General features: G+C 51.7%; 13 protein-coding genes across 13 annotated transcripts; 7 read left to right on the plus strand and 6 right to left on the minus strand.

Annotated features, from left to right (window-relative positions):
- Positions 1–242: 242 nt before the first annotated feature.
- Positions 243–1,437, plus strand: LTS14_010895 (uncharacterized protein; the record flags this gene model as incomplete). Its single annotated transcript, XM_064843571.1, has 3 exons — positions 243–354; positions 415–644; positions 934–1,437. The coding sequence occupies 3 exons, from the start codon at positions 243–245 to the stop codon at positions 1,435–1,437; spliced, it is 846 nt and encodes a 281-aa protein (XP_064688845.1).
- Positions 1,438–1,789: 352 nt separating this feature from the next.
- On the plus strand, positions 1,790–2,359 carry LTS14_010896 (uncharacterized protein; the record flags this gene model as incomplete). Its single annotated transcript, XM_064843572.1, has 2 exons — positions 1,790–1,801; positions 1,862–2,359. 2 exons carry the CDS (start codon positions 1,790–1,792, stop codon positions 2,357–2,359), a joined length of 510 nt encoding a protein of 169 aa, XP_064688846.1.
- A 209-nt stretch (positions 2,360–2,568) lies between these two features.
- On the plus strand, positions 2,569–3,623 carry LTS14_010897 (uncharacterized protein; the record flags this gene model as incomplete). Its single annotated transcript, XM_064843573.1, has 2 exons — positions 2,569–2,623; positions 2,686–3,623. 2 exons carry the CDS (start codon positions 2,569–2,571, stop codon positions 3,621–3,623), a joined length of 993 nt encoding a protein of 330 aa, XP_064688847.1.
- A 58-nt stretch (positions 3,624–3,681) lies between these two features.
- LTS14_010898 (uncharacterized protein) lies at positions 3,682–6,078 on the minus strand (the record flags this gene model as incomplete). Its single annotated transcript, XM_064843574.1, has 2 exons — positions 3,682–5,940; positions 5,992–6,078. 2 exons carry the CDS (start codon positions 6,076–6,078, stop codon positions 3,682–3,684), a joined length of 2,346 nt encoding a protein of 781 aa, XP_064688848.1.
- A 254-nt stretch (positions 6,079–6,332) lies between these two features.
- On the plus strand, positions 6,333–7,514 carry LTS14_010899 (uncharacterized protein; the record flags this gene model as incomplete). The annotated part of the gene is made up of 2 exons (XM_064843575.1): positions 6,333–6,400; positions 6,458–7,514. 2 exons carry the CDS (start codon positions 6,333–6,335, stop codon positions 7,512–7,514), a joined length of 1,125 nt encoding a protein of 374 aa, XP_064688849.1.
- Positions 7,515–7,564: 50 nt separating this feature from the next.
- LTS14_010900 (uncharacterized protein) lies at positions 7,565–8,659 on the minus strand (the record flags this gene model as incomplete). The annotated part of the gene is made up of 1 exon (XM_064843576.1): positions 7,565–8,659. The coding sequence occupies one exon, from the start codon at positions 8,657–8,659 to the stop codon at positions 7,565–7,567; it is 1,095 nt and encodes a 364-aa protein (XP_064688850.1).
- Positions 8,660–9,008: 349 nt separating this feature from the next.
- Positions 9,009–10,634, minus strand: LTS14_010901 (uncharacterized protein; the record flags this gene model as incomplete). The annotated part of the gene is made up of 1 exon (XM_064843577.1): positions 9,009–10,634. The coding sequence occupies one exon, from the start codon at positions 10,632–10,634 to the stop codon at positions 9,009–9,011; it is 1,626 nt and encodes a 541-aa protein (XP_064688851.1).
- A 400-nt stretch (positions 10,635–11,034) lies between these two features.
- On the plus strand, positions 11,035–13,152 carry LTS14_010902 (uncharacterized protein; the record flags this gene model as incomplete). The annotated part of the gene is made up of 2 exons (XM_064843578.1): positions 11,035–12,205; positions 12,242–13,152. The coding sequence occupies 2 exons, from the start codon at positions 11,035–11,037 to the stop codon at positions 13,150–13,152; spliced, it is 2,082 nt and encodes a 693-aa protein (XP_064688852.1).
- Positions 13,153–13,164: 12 nt separating this feature from the next.
- Positions 13,165–13,947, minus strand: LTS14_010903 (uncharacterized protein; the record flags this gene model as incomplete). The annotated part of the gene is made up of 1 exon (XM_064843579.1): positions 13,165–13,947. One exon carries the CDS (start codon positions 13,945–13,947, stop codon positions 13,165–13,167), a length of 783 nt encoding a protein of 260 aa, XP_064688853.1.
- A 150-nt stretch (positions 13,948–14,097) lies between these two features.
- On the plus strand, positions 14,098–14,572 carry LTS14_010904 (uncharacterized protein; the record flags this gene model as incomplete). The annotated part of the gene is made up of 2 exons (XM_064843580.1): positions 14,098–14,104; positions 14,220–14,572. 2 exons carry the CDS (start codon positions 14,098–14,100, stop codon positions 14,570–14,572), a joined length of 360 nt encoding a protein of 119 aa, XP_064688854.1.
- Positions 14,573–14,634: 62 nt separating this feature from the next.
- LTS14_010905 (uncharacterized protein) lies at positions 14,635–15,964 on the minus strand (the record flags this gene model as incomplete). The annotated part of the gene is made up of 4 exons (XM_064843581.1): positions 14,635–15,206; positions 15,269–15,802; positions 15,861–15,881; positions 15,934–15,964. The coding sequence occupies 4 exons, from the start codon at positions 15,962–15,964 to the stop codon at positions 14,635–14,637; spliced, it is 1,158 nt and encodes a 385-aa protein (XP_064688855.1).
- A 734-nt stretch (positions 15,965–16,698) lies between these two features.
- LTS14_010906 (uncharacterized protein) lies at positions 16,699–18,396 on the plus strand (the record flags this gene model as incomplete). Its single annotated transcript, XM_064843582.1, has 4 exons — positions 16,699–17,544; positions 17,601–17,873; positions 17,926–18,061; positions 18,119–18,396. The coding sequence occupies 4 exons, from the start codon at positions 16,699–16,701 to the stop codon at positions 18,394–18,396; spliced, it is 1,533 nt and encodes a 510-aa protein (XP_064688856.1).
- Positions 18,397–20,588: 2,192 nt separating this feature from the next.
- On the minus strand, positions 20,589–21,380 carry LTS14_010907 (uncharacterized protein; the record flags this gene model as incomplete). The annotated part of the gene is made up of 1 exon (XM_064843583.1): positions 20,589–21,380. A coding segment is annotated over one exon (792 nt), but the record flags the coding sequence as incomplete, so codon positions are not given.
- Positions 21,381–23,107: the final 1,727 nt, after the last annotated feature.

The raw sequence follows: 23,107 nt of genomic DNA on the forward strand, positions 1-23,107 counted from the left end.
GGTTGTATACTCTGATCACCACAATTCTGCTGAGGTGTAAGTCGAGCCGTACGTCGGCTATATGTAAGACCATCCCACCGAGCTCTCAGTACGGACACCACACCACGCGGTCCATTGGGGAGGTGACTTGAACATGGCGGGGTCAAACGCTATCCAAACAGTATGTCTTCGTTGAAGGGACCTTCAAACAGGATTGGCGTCCTTCGCTTGAGATCCAGCTATTGAGGAAGATCGTCATCACCATGGTCAATTACACCTTTCCGTCATTCGAGGACCTTCCAAAGGTCTCGGGAACACCACAAGGGTGTGTCTGGGGCTTCTACGATCAAGATGGGAAGAAAGACGAGATTGGAGGTGATTTGTCCCTGGATCCGTGACAATCGAGTTGAGAAGCTGACCGTGAACTACTTCCAGCCGTAAATCTGCTCACCGAAGAGATCGTACTAGCGGCAAAAGAGGAGATTGAGATTGGTCGTTCAATCCAGCTGGACTGGCCACTGCACAATCTTGAATTTCCAGGTTTCGGGAGAAGGAAGCTGGAGCATAAAGTCATTGATTTGACGCATAGTCTGAGCAACTGTGGTTTCGATGACGAGATCCATGTCAACACACAATGCGGTAGTCAATGGGATAGCTTAAAGCATGTAAGCAAGATATGTCGGAGGACTGACTCCGTAATACTGATGTGGCTACAGTACGCATACCAGAAGGATAAGGTCTTTTACAATGGTCTCAGGTATGAGGACGCACTGAAGTCTGACACGAACGGCATCCATAGTGAGTTACTGTCACTCATAGAAGAAGGATCAAGACTGATGCGGACGTCAAGACTGGTGCCAGAGAGGCGGTATCGTGGGCAGAGGACTGCTCGTTGACATGGTACGGGCTGTACCACAAGAGGTGCTCGAAGACTGGTAGTTGATACTGCAGCAGGTCAGATTCTACGAAAAACGAGACGGCCAAGCTCCTGATGCCTGGACAACTCACCAGATTCCAGTGGCCGACGTCAAGGCAGCCTTGAGCGAACAGTCCACGCACCCGAAGCAAGGTGATATTCTCATGCTCCGTACCGGCTACGTCCGTCAGCACAATCAGGCCACGGCAGAACAGAGGAAACAAGGCACCTGCGACCGCTCCACCGCAATCGGGCTGCAAGCAAACGAAGAGACGATTCGATGGCTCTACTCACAGCATTTCTCTGCTCACGTCGCAGACAGTGTGGCTTTTGAGGCTTGGCCTCCAGCGCCGGACAATGACTACATCATCCACGAATGGTCGCTCGTATGGTGGGGAGCACCGCTCGGCGAGATGTGGAATCTCGAGGAGTTGGCTGCAGAGTGCGCTTGGTTGAAGCGGTGGACATTCTTTTTGACGAGTGCTCCACTGCATGTTCGTGGTGGTGTCGGCAGTCCACCTGGAGCGATTGCTATATTCTAGTCAGTGAAATAGCCGCCTAAGCCCATTCATATTCTGTATTTCGTCTGGCGAGAATGTATCCTCATTCCTTGATGAGGTCGCTCAAGTCAGCAAAAACTCTCCCTTCCCGGCGCATCACATCAAGTTTTGGACCGCGAAGATGAGCCGGCGTCCGGGTCTTGGCTGTGACGTGGGACGGAAGGTGGGGAAGGAAAACCTCACCATCAACGCGTGCCATATAACCGAGGCTCTCGATCAACCCACAGACGACGGCGATGGTGAGATCGGTATAACATGCTGTAATCAATGTCGCGTGTCTTGTGGCAGGCAATCATCTACACCCCCACTTGAACGGATTTCTTGTCCCTGTATTATGGCACCGCAAGTAAGTGGTTACTGCTAAGAAATCGTACTCCAGCGTCATAGAATTGACATTTCTACTTAGACGCACAATCGCGTGATCAACCACATCGCCGTATCCGTACCAGATGTCGCAAAAGCCGTCGACTGGTACAAGGACATTTTCGGCTTCCAGCTCATCGGCAACACCATCCATCATGTCAAGCGCAGTGACACACCGGATGCTGCCATCTTCTTCATTTACCCCTCGAGCCTCAATGAGGTGAAGATTGCGTACATGTCGACTGGCAACGGAGTGGGATTTGAGCTATTCGAGTTCCTGGACCCCAAAAGCTACACCGCCGAGAACACTTTCGAGTATCATCGTGGTGGTTTCTTTCACGCTTGTGTGACTGATGCTGATCCCGATGGCCTGGCTGATAAGGTAGTGGCAGCAGGAGGCAAGCGGATTGGGCAGACGGTCGACCCGACAGGTGCTGGTGTCAAGTGTCTCTACACACAAGATCCGTGGGGAAATGTGATGGAGATTTTGGACATTAGCTTTGAGAGACTTGCATGCTTGTCTACGCCAGCAGTCAGATAGATATCATATCGGCTCAAGATCCGGCGTATCGGGTGTTTGCGTTTCTTCTCCACTCGTCGTGACACTATTCCTGCTCCGAGAGCCGAGCTTCTATCATAGCCGACTTCAATGTTGTTTATGCAGAACAAACTTGTAGTCAACACAGCTATGTCACCGTGATCGATCGTGAGCTTTGGACTCTTGGAATCCATCCCATCAATCTGCTGATCATGCCGTCCGAAGCAAACATTCCTGTCTGTACGAAGACCTTTCGACTTAACAATGGTAAGGTGGTATTGCACCGTTCAGCTACAATGCAGGAAAACTAATCTCCAAACGTCCGCCAGGCAGAAGTATCCCAGCAGTTGGACTAGGCACATGGCAAGGCCAATTTGGCACCGATGAGACTGAAGCTTTGAAAAAGTCCATAATCTACGCGCTCAACAACGGCTATCATCTGATCGATACTGCTCAGTACTATGGAATCGAATCAGTCGTTGGAGAAGCCATCCGCGACTCTGGGGTTCCTCGAGAGAACATCACCGTGATCACGAAGCTATGGGGAAGTTCATTCCACGATCCTGCAGCAGCGTTAGAAAAGTCTCTGAGTGACATGAACATCGGCTACATTGACCTCTTCCTCATGCACTGGCCCAACACGATGTCGCCGGACGATCTGCCACAGAAGTACCCAGGTAATCCACCATTCTGGGAAGCCTGGAAGTCGATGGAGAAGCTCGTCGGAGACAAATGCAAATCCATCGGTGTGAGTAACTTTACACAGAAGACCCTTGACAAACTCCTGGAGAATGCCAGTATCGTCCCTGCCGTTAACGAGGTCGAACTCCATGCCTTGAACCCAAACAACAAACTAGTACCATACTGTGACGACAAGGGCATCAGAGTCATCAGCTGGAGCACACTAGGAAGCGAGAGACTCGATACAGGCACCAACCCAATACTCACAGATAAGCTCTTCGTCGACATTGCCACAAAGCACAAGTGCTCGACTGGAGTGGTGTCGCTTTCTTGGGCAGTCCAGAGAGGAGTGGTTGTCATACCCAAGAGTAGCAAGCTCCATCGAATCGACGAGAACATCCGGCTTGTCACACTTGACGACGAAAGCATGGAAGCAATCAGCCATGCAACGGACACAATCGAGAAGATCAGACTAGTGCACATCATTCCGGGCCTGCAATACCATCTAGATGGCAAGGACACAATTCTGGGCTGGAGTGTAGAAGACTTTGGATGGGAAGACAAGGACGGCAATTGGCTTGCGTGAGTGAGTAGGTCTCGAAGGGACAGCGTATCAATACAGTAGTCACTTCATGAATCAGGCCCTACTGCCGCGAACCCGCTTGCATGACGTCGCCAAAGTCCCCGGACAGACCCAAGAAGTCTAGTCCCGCAAAGCCGTCCATCTCGTTCGGCATCTGAAGGAAAGTAGACAACAAGTTATTAGACTGCAAAGCATTGAAATCGCCGCCTATCGCAACACCATCCGTTGGTCCGCCCATCCCGAAGATATCGATGAAATCGTTGGAAGTGGCGTTGACATGTGTGTCACTTCTGCTGTGATCGTGTCCGTCGCTGGCCGTCGTCGCATCTTTGGACGTACTCATGAGATTTTCGAAGAGCTGCATGACCCACGGAGCAGGATCCCACGCTTCTTTGGCGTTATGTAGCACCATCTGACAATTGTTCAGCGACATGCGACCTACCTGCGCAACCATCGCCTGAGCACTCTTGACTTGGGTATAGAAGACCACCTCAGCCACAAAAAGTGCACTGAAGGCTTCGTGTGGCACGGTGAGGACCAGCGACCTAGTGACGATGAAGCATGCAAATTCGGAGATCACACGAGCTGCTTCTTGCGAAGCAGCCTGTAATGTGGTGGCCTCAGCTTCGCTGGCATCCTGAGCGCTATTGTCTCTTCGGAATCCGAAGTTGATCAGTATTACATGATGATTGTAAATCATGGCCAAGGATGTGGCGAAAACGTTCAGCTTCTTCGAAGCATGATCGGACCAGCTGAGCTCTCGCGGTAAGGTTTGCCGCCACGATTGTAGCATGGAGTTGAGCTCCGCCCTCGTCTGAGACTTCTTCTTCGGTCCAAACCGTGTGATGACGATCTCGCGGAGTATCAACGCCAGCGAAGCCATGTGGATCTGGTATTCACCGTACAAGAATCTGTAGGGATGTTTTTCGACTGACAGGCATGGCTCATCATGTTGAAAGTCTTCCGGAGTCAACATCTCCGTGTCGGAATGCTCCATACCTATACGGAAGGGTCGGCCCACGAGCGCGCCACAGAAAGAGTCTCGAATGATAAGTATCCACCAGAGCCGCTTCAATAAGCTTCGATCCTGCTTTGACATGTTCGTTGCAGCCAGTGATCGATGCATGCCAAGCGTCTCAGCGATGGTGACACTCGTGCCAATCCAAGAGTAGAAATTCCAGTAATTGTTCGGTCCGCCTCCCCAGAACGTCAGCAGGATAGAGCTTTGTAGGATTGCAATCTTGTTGCACTCATATCCTGTGTCGAATATGGCCTTTGCCTTCTTGTAGAACGAAAAGCGTGCCTCTCTTCTCCCAGTAAACCCGCCTTGATGCAATGCTGCCAGTGGACAGTAGGTAGCGGCCACGAAACAAATGGCGTTGAGCAAGATGAAAGGTATCGTCCTCGTCTTGTACTGCATGAGAAATTCCTGGAGACTGACGACTGGATAGAGAGGATAGACACGCTCAAGGAATGTGGCGACGAGGGCGGTCAAGGTTTTGTCGTCGGGATAGGCGAAAGCGTCTTTGGCCTGGAGGAAAGCAATGTCCTCGTCTGCCATATGCGAAGGATGTTGGAGGTCCGGTGGATTCGCAGCGGTAGGGGTCGACTCGCCTTGGAGAGGAGGACCAGCGTGATGTAATCGAGGTGCACCATTATCTGTGAGATCTTGCAGGACCATGGCTAATGGAAAGGACTCGCCCAGATATGTAATCGAGCACTTGTCGACCATGTCCGTGCCTTCCGTCTTCCTCCCATTCAAGAAGTGATCGAACATCGCCGTCCATGAAATTTCTCGATAAGAAGACCCACTATTCCGAGACATAGTTGATTCTGGGGAGGCAAGATCAATACGATTGTTGCCTGCTCCAGCCGTCGTTCTGGGTTCCGGAGGGACTTCCATGGCACGGTAGCCGGGAGACGCCGCAAGCATCGCTAAAGTGGCAAGCCGATCTTCCGAAGGGTATTGCCACTGGACGTGCGATGTTGGGGGTGTGGGATCATTCTGCGTCACGAAGGGGGGCGATGGACGTTCTCTCATACTTGTCGGTGTCCAGGGCCGCGTTGATGGCGGCGGTGGCGGTGGTGGGAACATGTTTGGGGACTTGTCGCTCCGACGGTTGGTCTCCCGGTCGCGCGGCCATGTCGTGAGCTCGCGTTGCGACAAACCTTCCGGCGTCGCTAAGGTCTCGCTCAAACGAGATGAATCCGGGTCGTTGTCTGCTTCGACTGTAGACAGGGTCTGGTGATGCTTCGCTTTCTTCCTCGGGTATGTCCCTCGCTTGGACTGCCTCAGCGTACAATCATGTTCGAAGCCAGCCTGGCGACATTTGGAGCATGGAATCCCAGTCTGGATGGCGTCGCATCTTACGCGTCGAGCATTACACCGCTGGCAGGCTTTGGCTGCGCGTAGACGATCTTGTGAGTCGTCTTGTCCAGGCTTTGCAATTGGTGGCATTGTGAAAAGCATGGAAAGAAGGGCGACTGGGAGGCAGACTTCCGAGTCGCCGATAAGATGTTATGGCCTGCACGACATTACTGTATTCTTGCGGGGTCGAGTGTGGATCTCCACAGCGAACGAGTCAAGTTGCCTGTTAGGGCTGAAGTCTAAAATATGTCACATATAACCGAGCGTTACATTTCTCACCAAGGACCGCCTCCTGAACATGAGAGATCACTGACCACTGTGAATAATCAAGTAAGCTTTGGAATATGGCGACGGTGACAGCGTTACGGCTTTACGGGCGGGAACAGATCCAGCTTGACAGGATTGAGCCCGTGTAAGGAGATGATGATATGTATTGAACGTCAAGCAACAATCGCTGACCTCCTCTCAGACCATGCCAAGCAGATGAGGTCCGCTTACGCATCGCTTACTGTGGGATCTGTGGCAGCGATATCCACGAGTATCTGAGCACTCCAATATTCGCTCCAGCGTCAGGCAAAGCCAATCCATGGACGAAAGTCTCCCTGCCCGTCGTCATGGGCCATGAGTTCTCCGGCACCATCGTCGAGGTTGGCAGCAAAGTCACAGACCTACGAGCTGGACAAGAAGTCTGCGTCAATCCATCTCTTGACGATAGACATTACACCCTCCCAGACTGCTCCCGATGCAGCGAGGGCAAACCAAACATCTGTAAACGATGGGCGACATATGGTCTCAATGCCGTAGGCGGTGGCTTTGCTGATGAGATTGTTGTCAAACACTTCAATTGCTTGCCTCTCCCTCAAGGCGTCTCTCTGAAACTGGGCGCATTGGCAGAACCGTTGGCGGTCGCCTGGCACAGCATCAGGACCTCCAACTTCAAGAAAGGCCAGACTGCTCTAGTCCTCGGAGCTGGCCCCATTGGCCTCGCAATACTGTTGCTACTTCGAACATGGGGCGCAGGCAAAGTCATCATTACCGAAGTTACTGAGCAACGTTCGAAACAAGCCAAGCAGTTCGGAGCTGATATGGTGGTTAATCCACTTGAAAAAGCGAAGGGTGGAGATGGCCAAGAGCAGGATCCGGTCCTTGAGGCCGTACACAGCTTTTCCGAAGACGGTGTCGATGTCACTTTCGATGCGACTGGACTGCAGTCAACATTAAATACCGGTCTTGCGGCGGTACGGCCGGGCGGTGTATTCTTCAATGTGGCTATTCATGAGAAACCACTTCTTCTGAATCTGAACGACGTCTTCATACTGGAGAAGAAGATCCTTGGTGGCATATGCTATACACGGGAGGACTTTGAGCAGGTTTTGAAGGCAATGGCGTCTGGTGAGATTCCATTCGAGGATATGATCACTGCTGTTGTACCTTTGAGCGATGTGGTCTCGGGAGGGTTTCGAGAGCTGATGAACAATAAGGCTAAACATGTCAAGATTCTCATACAACCAGGTAATGGAGCATAATGAGACGATCGTGCATAAGTTTGATGAACAGCTCCAGAGTTGTCTTTGATTTAGCTCACTATAACACACTTTATGAGATCTGCAGGTTTCGCCACCACTACATCCAACGCCTCCGCTGCTTGCTTGAGTTGGAAGACGTGGGTGACAAGCGGCTTGACCGCTACCTTGCCGGATGCAATGAGATCGATTGCGGTGCCAAACGTACTCGCATACCTCCACACCGAGATAAGATCCACCTCGCGGACTGCAGCAGATCCAACCCTGATGCTCTGCATTGGCGACCCCATTCCGACCAAAACTACCCTACCACGAGGCGCAGCGGCATGTATGCCGATGTTCACGCAGGTCTCCACACCCGTACACTCAATGATCGTCTCGAAAAGGCGCTCTTTGTTCTGACTGATGATATCCTTGGCCATCCTCATGCAAAAATCTACTTTCTCCTCGCCTTCGTTCGGTCGAAGTGGGATATTGAAGATCGTATCAGCCAGACCTTGTGCTTTCGCAAATTCCAGTCTGGCAGGGTCGACATCGACCATCTCTATATTTTTCACTCCTTTGCTCCTGGCAACCGCGGCGCACAATAACCCAATGGCACCTGCGCCTAGCACTAGCACAGAATTGTCTGCCTGCAGCCCTGATCTCTTGACAGCATGCACAGCGACAGCAAGAGGCTCAACGATCGCTCCTTCGGTCCAGCTCACGGAGTCTGGTAAGGGGTGAGCGTATTCCGCTGCGTGACAATACAACTCCTGGAGACTACCCTGTACAGGAGGATCGGCGCTGGCGCTTCCAGAGAACTTCATGTTACTGCATAGATTGTAGAGACCGGTAGTGCATTGCTTGCACTCCGAGCAAGGTCTTTGCGGCTCGATGGCTACCCGATCTCCCACCTTCAAGGCCTTGACGTCCGAGCCAACTGCAACCACTTCTCCAGCTGCTTCGTGTCCCAGAACCAGAGGATTCTTAACAACAAACATGCCGTTCTTTCCGGCTGAGTAGTAGTGCATGTCTGTACCACATATTCCTGTGGCGCGTGGGCGTATCTGGACTTGATGTGGAAGTGGAGCAGCGGTTGGTACTTGCTCTAGTCGTACATCTTTCGCACCATGCAAGAGTGCTGCCAGATGTGTTGTTTCGCTCATGTTGGATGTCTTGATTCTGCTTGATGCCTGTGGAAAGGGAAAATATGTCGTTGGCGACCGATGGCTCAAGCATTCTACAATAGGAGACGTTGGTGAAGGCTGATATTCTTTACGTGAGGAAAGACGATCGTGTAGCAAGTAGCCGTTCCGAGGTCCCGGTGCTGCTTTTACTTTCGGGGAGTAGCCGTGCGGAGCTGCAGATTGATGTTGAGCTCTTGAACGATCATACACACGCTTCACTAATCTACACTCTGGCAATCGATCAGTGGAGCGTTCGGAACATAGACGTGTAGATCGTTTAGACGTTGCGCTTGAGATTGAAGGCTGCTATCTAGTACGCGAAAAGGGACTATTGAACAAGACCACGCCACTCCCGAATTCCATGCTGAGAAGCGTACAAGCATACACCAAGGCCCAGACCGAGCGTTGTCGTCGTCCCAAGAGCCTTGAATGCAGGGTGGATGGGCAGGGAAGCACCGCTACCACCTTCCATATTGAAGTCTTTCCAGACAGGCCAGAAAAGCGAATACCAGAACTTCCACGTTGCATCGTGATAGTTCGTTGTGTTTCGGCCATTCACATCCAGATTCCAGTTGGTACATCCTCCACTCCACACCATAGTCGTCAACTTCTTCTGCACGTTGTTGGCGTCCCTGTTTTCAGCAGCCTCCTTGACGTCAATAACGTTGAAGCTTCCCTTCAGGATCGGTTTGAAGATTGTCTTGATGATGAATTCGATCTGGACCTCGTTCGTGAAGATGACCGAGTTGTGCGCAGGGAAAGCGTTCGGACCAAAGACGATGCCAAAATTCGGGAAACCAGAGACAAAAGTAGCTTTATATGCTTGAGCGCCTCTAGTCATCTTCCAGTGCTGATTGAGACTTACGCCGTCCTTGCCTTTGACTGTAATGGGTGACAGAAACTCTTGGATCTTGAAGCCCGTGCTGAGGACAACACAATCGAAGTCGATCTCACGCTTGCTCGTTTTCAGCCCAGTCTCGGTGAACTCGATGATGGGTTCGTCTGTCAGCTCAATGTTGTCGCTATGAAGACTTTCGAGATAGCCAGGATCGAATATACGACGCTTGCAGCCGAGAGGGAACTTTGGTAAGAGGATGTCATGATATCTCGCTGGTGCCGTTTTCAACATGTAGTCCTTGGCGACTACAGTAGCACCCTCTCGTGCTTTTATTGCGGTACCAGTCGTCGATGTATACAGGTCATGCAAAGAGTCAGTGCTCCTCCATAGCAAGTATCTGTAAGCACGATTGGCTAATGGTATGTATCGGAAACACCATTTGGTGAGAGGACTGAAGTCACTGTTGGGTCGTTCATTGATCCACTGAGGTGATCGCTGAAATTGCACGACGGACTTGGCTTCCTTGACGACTGCTGGGGTGAGTTGAGCAGCTGAACATCCATTCCCAACGATTGCCACATTCTTTCCAGCCAATTCCTCGATGTGGTCCCACCTGGCGGAGTGCCAGATCTTGCCTCTGAAGTTCTGGTGGCCTGCTATCTTGCAATCTTGTGGAATCGAGATTGTTCCTACGCAAGACACGAGTATCTCGGCATCCCTGGTGAAGGTATGGTCGGTGGCAAGGTCCCGTAGAGTCACACGCCATAGACTTTCTTTGTCGACCCAGATTGCTTCTACGACTTCGATCCCGAGCCGAACATGCGGTCTTACTCCGAACTTATCAACTGTCGCATTCAGATACTCGAGGATCTCTTTCTGTTCCGCAAATCGCTTCGACCAGTCCGGGTTCAGGTTGAAGGAAAAGGAGTATAGGTGAGAGTCAACATCGCATCCAACACCTGGGTATGTGTTGAGGAACCAAGTCCCACCCACGCCAGCCTCTCTCTCGTAGACGACGAAGTTCTCATATCCAAGTTCGAAGCGCAGTCGAGATGCCAAGGCGATTCCTGCCACTCCACAACCTATGATGATGGCGCGAGGTTCTTTGCGAGGCATTTTGTCGTGATGGTGAGAAATACAAGACGGTGGGAGTGGGACTTTTTCAGCGCTCCATCGATGTCGACGTGCTACAATAACATAATTCAGAGTCGGCCGGATAAAGATGATTGGGTGGCAAAGACGGATGGATCGACGCGCATATCGGCAATATGCCTCTCCCTAGGTCGCCGCTGCCACCCCCAGCTTCACCCCGCAAGCAGGCATATCGCTACGGATCGAGAAGCAAATACCCTTCTAATCCTCCGAGCGACGATCCGAGAATTTGAGCAGCCGATATGTCAGAACGCAAGATAGCATGAGATGAATATGAAGGATCGAGCGTTGTCGCCTGGGAGGAGGCCACGAGTGATCGCACACCTCTCGTAAGATCCCCCAGCACCTTTCAAAGCTTTCTGTCATGGCGCCAGGCACAATCATCGATGAGAACCTAGCGTTGAGCAATGGTCACACGAAGGACGACAGTGTTAGTCCGACATATACTGAAGACGAGCAGGCGGTGCGATGTGTTCGGAAGCTGTTGATCGATATTGTTCGACAGAATGGAGGAGGCCATGGCGGATCAGCAATTGGCATGGCACCGTTGGGCGTCGCCCTTTGGCGTCACACAATGCGCTACAATCCCTCGAATCCGGCGTGGTTCGACCGAGATCGGTTTGTCCTATCGAACGGGCATGCAGCAATGTTCCTGTACACCATGCTGCACCTTACTGGGTATCCACACATGACTCTCGATGAGCTCAAGATGTATGCAAACCCCAAAGCAGTGGATTCTGCCACTGGCAAGTGGAAGTCAACCATATGCCACGGTCATCCCGAGATCGAGGTACCTGGTATCGAAGTCACGACTGGTCCTCTCGGGCAGGGTGTGGCAAATGCTGTGGGACTGGCAATAGCCTCCAAACAACTGGCGGCGAAATTCAACCGGGCGGACCACGTATTGATACAGTCGAGAATCTATTGTACCACGGGTGATGGCTGCTTACAGGAGGGTGTTGCGCAAGAAGCAATGGCTATTGCTGGTCACCTAGGCCTCGATAACCTGGTACTTTGTTACGACAACAACGCCGTTACTTGCGACGGACCTCTTGAGTGGATCGTGTCAGAAGATACGAATGCGAAAGTACGCGCACTGGGTTGGAATGTCATCGACGTTTTCAATGGCGACGCTTCGGTGACTGACATCGTCGCTGGCTTGAAGCTCGCGAGTTCTACCAAAGGCCGGCCTACGATGGTCAACATTCGTACCACGATTGGCTATGGAACCTCAACGGCTGGCACATTCAAGTCTCATCATGGCACATACTCCGATGATGATGCTGGTCTCTATGCCGAACCTGAGGATCGTGAGCCGCACAGGATTTCACAGATAGGCAGAACTTACCTCGACGCTACGAAGGATGGCAAGAACACAGAGGACAGCTGGAAGAGTCGACTAACTAGGTATACTGAGAAGTATCCCGAAGACGCCCAAGCATTACATGATAGGATGAGAGGTGTCCATGACTACAAATCTGTGCTCGATTCAATCAAGGTCCCTCAGGACATATTGGCGACACGGCAATTCAATGGTACGATCTTTAACGACCTCATATCTCGAAACCCAGGAATGGTTGCTGGTGGTGCGGATTTATGGAACTCGAATCAGCTCGGGGATCAGTCGTCACGCATATTCGACGCCAACAACCAGACAGGGCAGGTAATCCGTTATGGGATCCGAGAGCACGCCATGGCGTCTATATCCAATGGGATAGCTGCATACCACCCAGGCTCTTTCATCCCGATCACTGCCACTTTCTTCATGTTCTACCTCTACGCGGCCGCTGGCGTACGCATGGGAGCGTTGTCAAATCTCAAAGTCATCCACATAGCGACGCATGACTCGATTGGCGAAGGACAGAATGGTCCCACACATCAACCTGTCGAACTCGATAGTCTGTTCCGTGCCATGCCGAATATGTTATACATCCGTCCTGCGGACGCTGAAGAAGTGGTGGGAGCCTGGGATGTGGCATTATCCTCAGAGGGACACTCTGTCATGATCTCCCTGGCCCGAGATCCAGCTGCTATCAAGATGGAAGCGACTGATAGGAAGAAGGCTGCACATGGGGGCTACGTCGTCGTGGAGAATGCTGAGGCAGTGGTCACCTTGATATCTTGCGGATCAGAGCTACAGTTTGCTGTGCAGGCAGCATCGGAACTATCGGCGAGCCACAAAATTGCAACCCGGGTTGTCAGCATGCCGTCGATCCGTCTGTTTGAGCAGCAATCCGAAGCATATCAAGACGAAGTCCTCGGCAATGCTCCTCATGTGATCAGCGTCGAAGCTTACATCGCGACAGTTTGGGCTCGCTTCTGCACAGCATCAATCGCTATGGATTCATTTGGCTACTCAGGTGGAGGTGCTGCCAACTTTGCGAGATTCGGCCTAGACACAGCAGGTGTCGTTCGTAAGGTGAAGGCGCATGTACAAGGGTCGCAGTCGACAAAGAGGTCTCGTTGGACGCTGTTGCAGTAGATATGTGTCTCTTTATTGATAATTTATCGATGCTCCACCGTCCACAAGCAGTGATTGACCCGTAACGTATTCTGACAGATCGCTAGCGAAGAACACAACTGCCTTGGCAATATCCTCGGGACGCCCCAGCCGACAGAGAGGCACTCTTGAAGCCATCTCCGCTCTTTTCGTCCCTGTATCTAGGTCGGCTTTGTTCATGGTCGTCTCGATGGTTCCCGGACATATACTGTTGATCCTGATGTTCTTCGACCCCAGAGCCACACTGAACGATCCAGTCATGCCCAGTATCGCGGCCTTTGTTGGTGAGTAGTGCGTCAGGTGAGCAGAGCCCAGTGTCGCCGTGATGGACGCGATGTTAACGATGCTACCGCCACGACTTTGTTGGATCATCTGCTTGGCACCGGCTTGTGTGAGTAGGTATGCTGCGGTGAAATTGACCTCCATATGGCGCTCGAGAAGAGCTCTCGTCACATCCTGAAACGATGAGAATTTGCAGATACCAGCATTGTTAACTATCACATCTAGAGAGCCTAAGCGGCTGGTGGCGGTATAGACGAGTGCGGACGCTGCATCGGCATGAGTGAGATCGGATGCGTGAGTCGCGGTTTTGATATCTGTATTGATTACTCGAAGCTCGTCCTCAAGGGTGGCGATGTCCGCTTCTGCTTGGCCATCACCAAGATGATGAAGAACCAGCGAAGCGCCTTGTCGAGCACACGCGAGCGCAGTCGCTCGTCCGATTCCTGACGAGCTGCCACTGATTGCCACGACCTTGTGCCGTAAGAGTCCAGCCATCGTCCTTATCCGTCAATAGTATATCGAATTGCCAGAGGTATACTGCTTCTCGTGAGTGCGACTAGCATTACTTCCCATTGAGATCTGTTACGGGCATCAATGGTCAGGCGAGCCTTGGTTGGACGGCCAAGCTCACAAGAGCTCGGCTGCATGACGGGTGAGGAAAGACATGTAACCGCATCAAATTCTTTACTCGCAACAGACCAATCTGTTGACAGACCGTACGACTTCAACTTCCTACTTACTATCTGCAGACTGCCAACATTGTCTAGATCACGTACGACGTTTCAAACACCAGAAAAACAACATGTCTTTCCGAACAGTACTGCTCTACCCTTTCAAGACCAAGGCACGTTTCGACCTGGATTACTACACCAACATACACATGCCACTGGTACAAAAGCACTTCTCCCCTCACGGCCTCAAGTCCTGGGAGATCACCAAGTTCAGCCCTGAAACGAACCAACAGTTCAACATCCAAGTCATCTTGATGGGGGAATCCGCTGAAGGAGCTAAGGCAGCAGGCGACACCCCGGGAGCTAAGGAGTTGGCGGACGATGTAGCAAACTTCAGCGATGAGTTGCCGCTTATGTTGACCGGGACAGTGGTCAAATCGTCGTTGTGAGAACATATTGAAAGTTGAGGATGCAGTCTGATATGTACTTGCAAGATTGAGATAGTCTTGAACTAGTGAAGGTCAGTGGACTCAATGGCATCAGGATACTTCAATCCACCTTGTTCCCGTATGTCATCCATGACCTTCATGATAAGCAGACTCTCATCCCACGGCATCGTCTCACTTTCCAACTTACCTTCGCGTACGCAACGCGCTGCTTCATCCGCCTCATAGTACATGCCATGGCCGCCAGCTGGGAACGGACAGAGTACCTCGCGTACAGACATTGTAGCATCGCCATCTCGCAGAGGAACGACTTTGTATCTATCAGGTTGGAACGGCATGCCAAGTACCTGAATTTCGCCCTTGGTGCCCTGTATACGTACGCTCGGACCAGCAGTGCCACGTTGGTCCGGGTCGGTCGCCAAAGGGAAGGCAGTCATACCAACGCCGTGAGAGCCTCGGCCTGATGAGCCGCTGGGGCTGGATGTTGGGAACGAGACGATGAATGTCGTGTCTTCGTCGACGCCCGTCTCCGGGTACTTAACCATGTGTGACATGATCTTGTTGGGTGGTTGGCGCTTCGAGGCCGGAAGTGTGTGGTATAGGGTCTGAAAGATCCATGTGATAGAGTAGATGCCGACTGGATCGCATATTATCAATACCACAGCTGTGGAAAGTCGCGGCAGTATGATTGTGGCTTACTTTCTAGCAACGCACCGCCTGCGAGATCGAGATTGACTTTACGCCGTTTTTGCCGCTTCCAGAGGTCGTCCATCTCCTCTCCCATGCTGGTGTCTGCAGTGACCCTAAGGATCTCGCCTACCTCGCCAGATGTGATGATCTGTCGGATCTGAACACTAAGCGGAAAATATCTGGTCCAGACAGCGTCTAGAAAGAACAGATTGTTCTTCTTCGCCGTCTTGTAAAGGATCTCAGCTTGTCGAGCGTTGACAGTAATTGGCTTCTCGCATACGACATGCTTTCCGGCGTTGAGTGCGAGCAGGGCATGCGCGAAATGGTGCGAGTGAGGGCTAGCGATGTAAACGATGTCGACGTTCTTGTCCTTCACCAGATCTTCGTAGCCTCCGTAGCAGACAGTGTCGTGCGGTGCCTTCACCTTGGTTGCAAAAGATCGGGCTTGAGCCTCACCTGACGAGGAGGCTACTGCTGCAACCACATGCGCAACATCGGCGGTCCCCCGAGTGGCCGGATCTATCAAGAGATCGATGGTGAATTCTATACTCGTGAGCAAAGCTACAGTATCAGCGGCGAGCCGCTTGGCAGTAGAGCCTACTCTCAGCGATCCAGCCGGTTGCTGCATACGCTGTCAGATCCTGTCGAAGCTCTCGTATTCGTCTGACACCCACCAAGAATTCCCCATCTCGCAGTAAAGGCCATTTTGATGTCGAACAGAACCCTGTTCTGCTATCGACGCTTGCGAAAGCATTATTGTCGTCTCGCCCATTTCATGACCTTCACATTCGATCTCGTGTCCCAGACCCACATCTTCGCGGTTGTCGGCACATGATCGCCTTTATGTGCACGTCACTCGGACCTGGATGCGGAGAAAGCAGACTGCCGACTCCGGAAAAAGATTCCATGCAGGCGAAATGCAGAGTGACCCGCCCGAACAACCCCGTACCTCTTACTGTACTGGCACCCCCTTAGATGCTACAAAACCCCGCTATGCGGTAGTAGCGTAGTTTGATCTAATATGTTGCTGACATTTGCAGGGGAAGCAGCTCTTGCAGCTTCGGGGACATCCCTTTTAGGTATGGTGTCTCCACTTTTGCCTCCAATTGCCCATTCATCGACAGCGCCGGCAGGATTGTGCCTGTTTGGATCTTGCAACCTGCACCCAAGATCATTCCTTGATAGTAGAGATGCCGCATGTAGCCGTAATAGCATCGACCAGGACATATGGCACCTCCACTTTTACCGCAGCATCCTTCCGAGCACATTGCCGTGATCTCATAGCCTTTCCCACGCGACTGGTCGCCCCATGGGGTAGTCCTACGGAGGTTGGTGCGAGACAGCTTTGGCCCAATGATTGATAAAGACGAGCGATCGCCGTCTCCATCCTTGTCATCCACGCGACCTTGCCTTGCCAGTCTCCGGGCACCTCTTCGACTATGGCAATTTTCCCTTTGCGAGGCCATGCCTTGACCGCCGGTATCACCTTGACATGCGGCCTATCCTTCATGCTCTTCGGTTGGGACCAAGGAGTCTTCGGCGGCATCCTGAACAACCAGACATTCGAGCGGCAGTTCGATAATCCTGGTCCTACTATCCAAGGCCAAATCGTCAGTACCTATGATATCGGATGCATCATCGGCGCTATCATCTCAATCTACTTCGGTGACAGGCTTGGACGTCGCTGGTCGGTCGCCATGTCCAGTATGTGGGTGATACTCGGAGGAGCTATCCAAGCTTCGTCTTTCCACCTACCTCAGATGATCATCGGTCGAATCATCGCTGGACTAGGCATCGGCCAGAGCACTGCCGTGGTGCCCATGTGGCAAGCCGAGACAAGTAAGCCACAACATAGGGGCAAACTCGTTGCGCTCCAACTCGTCATGGTGATCTTCGGTATCTCTCTAACGAACTGGATCAATCTGGCCATGACCTACGTCTACAACAGTCAGGTGACTTGGCGGTTCCCTCTAGCCATGCAGTGTTTCTGGGCTGTCCTGACCATCGCCCTATTGCCTCTCATGGTGGAGTCGCCTCGCTGGTTGTGTTATCGCGATCGACACTCAGAAGCACAGCACGTCCTTGCACGACTTGCGAACAAGGACATAAATGATCCCGAGGTGCTTGGTGAGCTGAAAATCATTTCCGAGACTATCGCCGCAGAGAAGGCGGGTGGTAAGGTCGCTTGGCGAGAGGTCTTCTCTGGTGGTGAACAGCAGAACTTTAGACGAATTTGTCTAGGTGCTGGGACTTCGATCTTCCAGCAGATGGGTGGTATTAACGTGGTATGTTAACTTGAAGGAACAAAACCTTTGCAATAGCTGCTGACTCTACGATTTAGGTCGTCTACTACTTCCCAGTGATCCTCACCAACTCATTCGGCTTCAGCCCTCGCCTAGCACTCATCCTCTCCGGCGTAGACTTCATCTCCCTCATGGTCTGGGGATCCCTTATGGCCTTGCTCATTGACCGCTTCGGCCGCAAACCTCTCATGCTGTTCGGTGCGATCGGATGTGGCATCTGCTTCACCATCACCACTATCGGTCTTGCCATTGGAACAAAAGCTACATTTGCTATGTCGGTGTCGTTTATTTTCGGCTACCACATGTTCTATGTCAGTATCATCCTTTGGGTCAGACTTTATGCTAGTACTGACAACTTCATAGGGCGTATCCTTCCTGTGCATCCCATTCCTGTACCCGTCCGAGATCAACTCTTCCCGAATGCGAAGCATAGGCAATTCAATTGCAATGGTCACCAACTGGCTATTTGTGTACGTCGTTGTGCTCATGACACCAAGTGGTAAGCTATCGTCAAGACCTCCTTTCACGCTACGTCCTCGTGCACTGACCAGAACAGCAATCGCGAACATTGGCTGGCGATTCTACATCATATTCGCTGTGCTCAACTTCGCATGGTTTCCAATTGTCTGGCTCTTCTACATCGAGACCAAAGGCCTCTCTCTGGAAGAGGTCGATCTTATGTTCAAGATCAAGCATAATGCTGGTACGAAGATGTCTTACAAGGAAGCTGCTGTTCTTGCAAAACAGGAAGCAAATATCGTACGGGCTATTGGTACCGAGGAAAAGCACACGACCGAGAACAAGGATACCATCGTTGATGATACTGATTTGTAGCGTCACAGCTGTCATAGTCTTTGATGACAGCGAATACGCAGTAATAGTGTGTGATAAGTCATTCCAGGACTCTACACGTGAAGAATCGAATGCACTTCAATCATCACCTGCAAGAAGGTTGACCCTGCGGCCCAGCGTCATGCAACGCTGACATACGACAGCTGAAACCTCACTAAACATCAGCCTCAGCTTTCCCATACTCCTGATTTGATACTCAACAGCATACTGTTTCTGTAACATCTGCAGCTACTAAACACTGCGAGATGGGCGACAACTCTTGGCCGCCACCACAAGGCGTGACATCCATCCGCGTACCACGGGAGTGTACCATCCTTCCAGTATCTGCTTGGATCCATATCAATGCACCAGCGCAGCGTGTCTTCGACGCGCTACTCGATACGCCCAATTATGCGCGCTGGAATACGTTCGCCCCAGAGGTTACAATCGACTCCCAGCCTGACCGTGTCAAAAACGATTCAAGGCGCTTACAGCTTGATACTCTCTTCACCTTTCACGTAGTTATGGACTCCACCAAACCGAATAGCAAAACGTCTGCAAGCTTGAAGGTCTCCAGTATATCTTCGCCAGAGCGGCCAAGCGACTACATCTCTAGGAGCATGTCAGAAGATGATCTTTGCTTCTGTCCTGATCAGAGTAAAGTATATCGCGTCACCTGGATAGATCATGGCGGACTGCAGTCCTGTCTTCTTCAGGTCGAGCGATTCCACGAGGTGATCGCGTTCAGCGACAATACGTGCGAAGTCAGGACATGGGTGAGCACTCAATCAGACATTATCTACGATGGGATCAAAGCCAAGAGATCTGACTGTATCCACCTGCAGGAGTGCCAAGGTGGGATGTTGGCATACGTGGTCAAGTGGTTGTACGAAAAATTACTGGAGGAGAAGTTCCAGGACTGGGTGAGTGGATTGAAGCAGTACTGCGAGAGTACATACGGTCAAGCATGAGTTATGGGGTGGGTACTCGATGTGCAGGTGTCGCCGTCGTTCACTGAAGCCAATATCTGGGTAGAGACGAGATATCTTGGCGTATGTGTTGTTTGTCGTCAATTTGGGAAAGACTTGCCTTTCCATCCCCTAGTCCTAGCATTGAAGAGATATCGTAATTCGGTGACTTTGGGGCGCATGTTGCACGTTTCATGGTTTGATATCCCAAGTGTAGTACGTACGACGCATCTGTAAGAGTGCAAATGCTGTGTGGAGCAATTTATACCTATTGACTTAGATCGTCTCATACATCATGTTCATGAGTTCTCGTAGGTGCAGCACTTCTCTCCTCGAGAACCAGTTCATTACACTGCAGTATTGTCGGATCCGGATTGAAACAGGCACTCAGCTACCAGGCGGATGCAGTTCCCATGCCCATGGGTCTCTTGGACACACTGTCCCTAGCGAAGTCAGCTCTCCCGTCTGGAAATACTGCCTATAACGGCGCCATACGCATTGGTTCTCGTTGAAAACATGGCTTGAATGGCCATAGATCTGCGTTTGCCAAGACGTGACAAGCAGGCCGATTAGCCAGATCCAAGGCACTGTCAAAGCGATGTTACTCACAAGATAACACTTCTCTCATGCTTCGCACTGTCCTGCTCAGCTTCCATCAACGGACATACTGCGTCCGCCTGATTGCTGACGAACAAGATCGGCGACGACCCAGGCGAAGACGATGATAGCTTCGATCCGAAAGAGCCAGTGAACCGAACATGCTCTGGCGCACGTTTGACGAAGGCCAACGCATACATGTTGTTGTAGTCTGCGGCCAAGTGTGCGCCGCTAGGGGAAACAAAGCATCGATCTCGCCGAGATACTTCTGCGCATCCCTGGTTGTCCAATTGTTGATTGAATTTCCGTCTGTACAAGCGATGATATGCGCAGAGTCATCGCCGTTGATCAAAGCCTCAGCAGGAAGAGGATTAGACCATGAGTAATTGGTCGGAGGGATGACTTCGGCAGGCAGGGGAGCGTCAGAGTTGCTCAGTGTCATCAAGGACGCCGACGCCAGTGTGGTATTGCCTTGCATAAGATCATGTAATGTCTGAGTGAGTTCTGGCCACCGGACAGGCGGAAAATACATATCCTGGAAGATCAAGGTCTGTACTGTTTGCACCGTGAGCACATCGGCTGAATAGCCACGCTGGTTTCAGACCGGAAGTGGGTTTGTGGATATGCTGTTCAGCAGATCGTCGATCTTGCTACCGATAGCACTCGTATCGTTGGCCCATATCGCGCATTTACTCGGTCCAGCGTCGCGGCACAGCTGCGAGAATGGCTGTAGATGGCGGAGGTATTGACTAGGCCTGTATGCCAGGCGGGGGAGAGATAGTCGTCGGTCCCGAGCACACCGTCAAGGACTGTCCTTCCGAGCCGGTGCGGATACACGGACGCGAAAGTATTGCCGACGAACGTCCCATATGAGATGCCCCAGTAGTTTATCAAAGGCTCGATGACGTTGGGCTCTAGCGCATGGGCAATGGCGATCACGTCTTGCACGGTCAGAAGTGTAGTCATGTATCGCATGATAGTCGAGTTGCATGCCTGGCCGAAAGCCTCCGCGACAGCAAATCCATATTGCAATGCATAGGGTGAACTGTTGATCCCGCCAATCACTTCCTGCTTAAGCCAATATTGTTGACGCTGGAGGTTATTCGGGAAGCACACAGGAAGTGGCATCGACGAGCCGATACCCCTGGGATCCCCGCTAATCAAGTCAAAATATTTGGGTCCGCCAATCTTGGACTGAAACTCGTAAGCTGCCCATCTCAATATACCGACTCCAGAGGACCCCGGTCCGCCTGGATTCATGAAGATGGAGCCACCATATCGCGAGTCAGACCTAGGTACTTGCGCCGGGGAGCGGATGATGGCGAGTGCGACGGTTTCGTTGATGATTGGATCCGCCGGGTCCATAGGTCTCGAGAAGCGAGCACATTCTTTGCCTTCGTAACATGGTACCCACTGCAAGGTCTGTCAAGCGGTTAGAGAAGTCCAGTTGAATGTGCCGGAGACATTCTGGGCCTGGCGATGTTTGTAAGGAAGGCAAAAGCGGCAAGGGACTGCTATCCGCGTGAGAGAAACCATTGTCTTGTGTGCGTGGACGCTCCGGTCACGAAGGCTCCTACACGAGGCGGCGCAAGGCGATGCTTGACTATCACTCTTGACCGTCACCTTCACATTGCCGTGATGTCATCGTAGGGCTGAAGGAGCCGTTGGTGGTACTATTGTACGCAACGTGGACCGCCCCACTGCCATCAGTGGGCAGAACAAGTAGATTCTCTGCCGTAGACCAGACCCACTTGCATTTTCGATGCGGCCTGGGCAGATAAATCATGCCTGATTGATGGCCAGAAGAATCAGTCTCTGCGATGGCTCTGTCAGTGGGTGAAACCTTGTGGACTCTCGCAAGCATTGAAGATCGTGTCATGCTGCACGTCGAGTGGATGTGGTTCCTGAGCTCGCATTGCCCATGGCCACAGCATCCAGTCAGAGTAGCCTCGATGTTCACAGGTGGTAAAGGCGGGAGGAGCAGGTTTTGTCAATTGTCCGCGGAAATGCTCCGTGGCAGGCAGGCAAGCAGACGACCAGACGAAAGACTCTCATGCCTTGTGCACTGCTCCCTCGACACACATTGTGGAGGACCCGCAACGCTCATTGCCGTAGCATGATATCGGCCCCGATATGACGCCAGTATAGGTAGGAGTGGAGGATGCAAGTGCTGGGTTGAACCTGAGGCGATGACCGAGCATGAGCGGCTCAGCCTCATGAATAAGGCTACTATCTTTGCCTGAGGAGCAAAAATATCGAACAAAGACCTCCTGTAATCGACGGCCCTACAGCTGATCGCTATGACGGGGTTCTTGCCGAGCGAATCAATCGGTTCACACAGCAATTCGCAAGCCAACATTCCTCACGTAAGTGCTGCGCCGGAGCGCCCTGAGAATTGACTGCACACGACTGTCGCATCACGAGTCAAGAAGCATGTCACGGCGTGCGGATCTGGCCACGCTTCGTTTTGATGCTCCCAGAAGGATGCCTGTTGCCTCTCCATGGACGATGTACACATCTGGGAGTTCGATGTAGCTTCATCATCCTCCTAATTGATCAAAAAGCATGAACGTATACAACGCGGTCTCGTTGGAACTTGGGCCCATGAGATCTTGACATTGATCCATATCATGGCAGCGCTGACCAACGAGTACTCACGTGTGAGGAAAGGACGGTATGCCTCAATAAGACGCTTTTTGGCGAATGCCAGCGCCTGGCGTTGTCCCTGGCTTGGAGACATTGAGAGCGTGAAACAACGGCATATTCATGCGATACCAGTCCTCAAGGCTGCCTGGGAGCTTCTGAAGATGTGTTGGCAAAGCCAGCGCTGCAGCGACATATGTTGCTGATGTCGTGCCGGCCTCAGATCCAAAGGTATAGAGTGCTGTATTTGCTCTATGACAGTCATTCGATCGTTTGCACTAGCCACTGGTTTTCGAGCAGGACTAGCCCTTAAAAGCATAGCTAGAAAGAGATCTTGGCTACTAGTTGCACTAGTGATGACTATAGTGTATAGAGGTACTCAAACGCCTTAGTAGTTTAGGCTTTAAGACTTTACTTAAGAAGCATAAGTTCTTCTATAAGGAGGTCGACTTCTTAGGCTTTATCGTTAGAGTTAATAGTATTCGTATAGATCTAGAAAAGATTAA

This window comes from Recurvomyces mirabilis (assembly GCF_035927965.1).
Source record: "Recurvomyces mirabilis strain CCFEE 5264 chromosome Unknown scaffold_56, whole genome shotgun sequence".
NCBI lineage: Eukaryota > Fungi > Ascomycota > Dothideomycetes > Mycosphaerellales > Teratosphaeriaceae > Recurvomyces > Recurvomyces mirabilis.